The sequence below is a fragment of the Triticum urartu genome, chromosome 7, assembly GCF_003073215.2.
Source record: "Triticum urartu cultivar G1812 chromosome 7, Tu2.1, whole genome shotgun sequence".
Classification (NCBI taxonomy): Eukaryota; Viridiplantae; Streptophyta; class Magnoliopsida; order Poales; family Poaceae; genus Triticum; species Triticum urartu.
This window is the reverse complement of record NC_053028.1, coordinates 556,503,802-556,507,046: the sequence shown is the minus strand read 5'-3', so window position 1 is coordinate 556,507,046 and position 3,245 is coordinate 556,503,802. Positions and strand designations below refer to the sequence as shown.

Below are 3,245 nucleotides of genomic sequence, written 5' to 3'. Positions count from 1 at the left end.
GATAGATAAAGGGGCAGCCCTCCGGCGAGCCCCTCCTTCACTCCGGCGAACTCTCAAAAATGGACTAACCCCAAATTGAAATTCAGTCGACTGTCATTTAAGCTAATGTAGAACTTAAAACGGAAAAACCATAAGCATTGCGAGTATAGTGGTGAGCATGCCATGGCAGATCTGAAGATGCAAACCGAACAAAGGCAACTTTGGCAACCAATATTTGTTTTCAACTAACAAGTACTATGGTTCAAAGTGATGGACAAGAAATCACAGTAAAGCAGTGCGATCTATTTTCTTGCTGAGATAAATAATTTGAGCAGATACAAAAGAGTACCGCTTTTGGTGTGGCGCTGTGTAAGCAATAGCAAGTGAGTGCAAATATAGAAAAGCTGTTGGAGATGCTCTAACAAACTTGCTGGTCATGATCCGGTTATCTCGTGCCATCACACGGACAGATCGTGGCCTGCCTCTACGTGATTACAACAGAAAAAACATGTAAACTATGACCTATATATTCAGCCACAGCATGAACGCAGATTCAGTGCATCCAAGATCAACTACGTTACAACGTTCAGTGCAACAGAGGTTAACGCAACAGATTCAGTGCTTCCGGCCGTCTTAATTCCCGGGGCCGGAACGAGGCCAGCTGTGGTACAGGGCGATGCCCCTGCCGTTGGCCTCCTGGAGCGGCCGAGCGTTCCTCCTGGCATGCTGCATGGTCACGTACGTCGTGAATGGAAGATGTTAGTAACAAAATCACCACGTATCCAACGAGAAAGATGGATGGCATGGAAGTGTGCATGCATGGCCACGTACGTCGTGGACGGCGTCTTTGAGCAGCTCCACCTGTTGACGCGACACATGCCGCACCTTGGTGGCCACCGCCCAGGCGATGCCCTCGGTGCACGGCGGCGTGGTGAAGGAGCCCGTGTACCTGTAGAACGTGTCGCTCCCCCTCACGGGCCTCCTCGGGTCCACCTCGTAGTCGATCTCCTCCTCGTACCCCTTCCTCCTGTCCGTGATCCTCTCGATGAACGGCTCCAGCTACATGCATACATACATGCATGTTACGTACTCCCCGATCGGGCCGAATGCATATGGTGGTGCCGATGAAACGAGAGGATCATATACGTACCATGTGCAGGATCTCGTCGCGGTGCTCCCCGATCTGGAAGAGCTGCGCGACGACGGCGTACTTGTTGCTCGCCTTGTCGCTCTGGTGGAGCATGTGCAGCTCCAGGTCGTACCGGCTCCCGTTTAGCGCGTGCTCGCTGGGGGAGTGCCAGTGCATCTGCCGGAGCCGGTACGAGACGCCGTCCAGCACCAGGGACCCCGCGTTGCCGTCGAACCTCACCATGATGTCGTGCCCGCGGTTCACCAGGGTGGCCGGCGAGGAGCGGTAGGTGCGGGCGAGGCGGCCGTTGCGGGGGCCGGCGACCGGGCCGGGGCCCGGGACGCGGATCGGGGACTGCAGCCGGCCCCAGTAGCAGGCCGCCCAGTCCGAGCGGAGGAGGCCCCACCGGTCCGGGCTGTTGTCCCGGCCGCTCCGGTAGCTGAACTCATCCTCGCTGTCTGAGTTTTGCATGCATGCATCGACGACAAAACGAAGCGATCAGCACGACCCAACACATGGACTGATAATTCCTGCTTACCTACTTACGTGCGCGTGCGCTCGATCGATGGCCTACCACTTTCTTGCGCCCGCGCATGGCGGACGGCGGAGAGAGGAAGAAGCAGCAAGAAGACGAAGACGACGGTGGGGACGATGGGGGCGGCCGCCCTGGCGCTGCTCCCAGCCATGCACGCGCGCGCCGGTTGGAGTACTCCGTGATGTTGAGTTCGTCTGCAGTGCTATGGAGCGTGTCCAAGCTAAATGGCGGCTGTGATGTATCGATCGTTACTGCGGTCGTTAAGTTAGTGTGCTATAATTTACTGGTTTTCGTCACGCGTAACGCGAGCCGCCTGCATCCGCGGCGACCGCGTATAGTATAAGGCTCACGCCAAGCTTGCATGCGGCGCGGAACGGCTAGCGTGAGAACATGCACGCACTTGACAAGAAAACCCCTTTTCCGTAGCCCGTGGATTTCGGGTTATTGCACTGCTCCAAGGCCTTAGATATGATTGTTCGCAAATTAGAGCGAAAATGGTAATGGGGCATGAAATTTTTAGTCTGTTGAGACGAACGTCTCCTAGGCCGTTGGATCGGGCACCAATCTAGAGCAGGTTAATCAGCCATGTCAATGGATTTTTTTTTTCGTTCAGGAAAAGCACGGGTCGTCGCGAACGCCTCCTTCGTCCACGGCCGTGCGTCTTTCTCTTCACCCCACCACACACTCTGTCTACTCCCTCGGTCAAACTCTCATACTTTTGCCATCATGTCATGTATATGCCATGGAAAATTTATTTTTCTGGATCATCGCAATTTTAGTTCACACATCGTGGAAAATTTAGTTTAATGGATTGTGGCAAAAGTATTGCATTTAACCATGAATTTTTTTGTTTAGATCACGACAAATTTGTTTTGTCTCGTAAGCAAAAACATGTACTTTTTTGCATGGATATTTGCGTCGAGTAAAAAGAAATACCATAGGATATGCAATAGTTTTGCCATAGATATAAAATAAAATTTGCCATGGATATTTACTTTACATCCATGCATTTTAACTTCACGCCCCATGATAAATTTATTTTATAGTCCATGGCAAGTTTAACCTTACAAGCATGGCAAATTAATTGTACATCCCATGGCAAAATTTACTCACAACTCATTGCAAATTTTACCTTATACCCATGGCAATTTAATTTTCACAATCCATTTTTGTAGAATTTCTCACTTTTTCAATATTTCTGTGTAGAGGGGATTGTGTTGGGCCAAGAGGCGTACGAAGAGTTTTGGGCTTTTTTAGTGAAACAATAGAAAATGGGTTGTGACCGATGTGCCAACAGTATTATATCAACATTTTCTTTGCAAATTTAATACAAATATACTATTTGTAGTTACTGTGATATTATTGTAATGCATTTCAACTTTATCAAAACCATTTAATTTTTTACCATGATAATCTGAGGTGTTGCTTTGTCAGGTGTTGTTTTGCAATGTTTTCTCAATATCACATAAGTTTATTCTGAACAAATTGTGACCGATGGATGCTCGCAGTCAAGACTTTGAACTCGAGAGATTGTTATTGCACACTATTATTGTGTTTTAGTCGTGTGTGGTATGTATTTCTCAAGCGACATTTTCAGTTTAG

The 3,245-nt window shown here is 49.2% G+C and overlaps 1 protein-coding gene across 1 annotated transcript; it reads right to left on the bottom strand.

Annotated features, from left to right (window-relative positions):
* Positions 1 to 534: 534 nt before the first annotated feature.
* LOC125519063 (alpha carbonic anhydrase 7-like) lies at positions 535 to 1,794 on the bottom strand. The gene is made up of 4 exons (XM_048683952.1): positions 1,683 to 1,794; positions 1,130 to 1,566; positions 811 to 1,038; positions 535 to 705 (listed from the first exon to the last, which is right to left on the bottom strand). The coding sequence occupies exons 1-4, from the start codon at positions 1,792 to 1,794 to the stop codon at positions 613 to 615; spliced, it is 870 nt and encodes a 289-aa protein (XP_048539909.1). The 3' UTR covers positions 535 to 612.
* Between the last annotated feature and the right edge of the window lie 1,451 nt (positions 1,795 to 3,245).

Excerpts from the sequence above, each read along its gene's own strand:
- LOC125519063 (XM_048683952.1), bottom strand. The coding sequence starts at position 1,794 with ATGGCTGGGAGCAGCGCCAGGGCGGCCGCCCCCATCGTCCCCACCGTC. Across the intron at positions 1,039-1,129 it reads GCGACGAGATCCTGCACATG|CTGGAGCCGTTCATCGAGAG; the intron begins GTACGTATATGA and ends GTATGCATGTAG. Across the intron at positions 706-810 it reads TCAAAGACGCCGTCCACGAC|CATGCCAGGAGGAACGCTCG; the intron begins GTACGTGGCCAT and ends GTGACCATGCAG.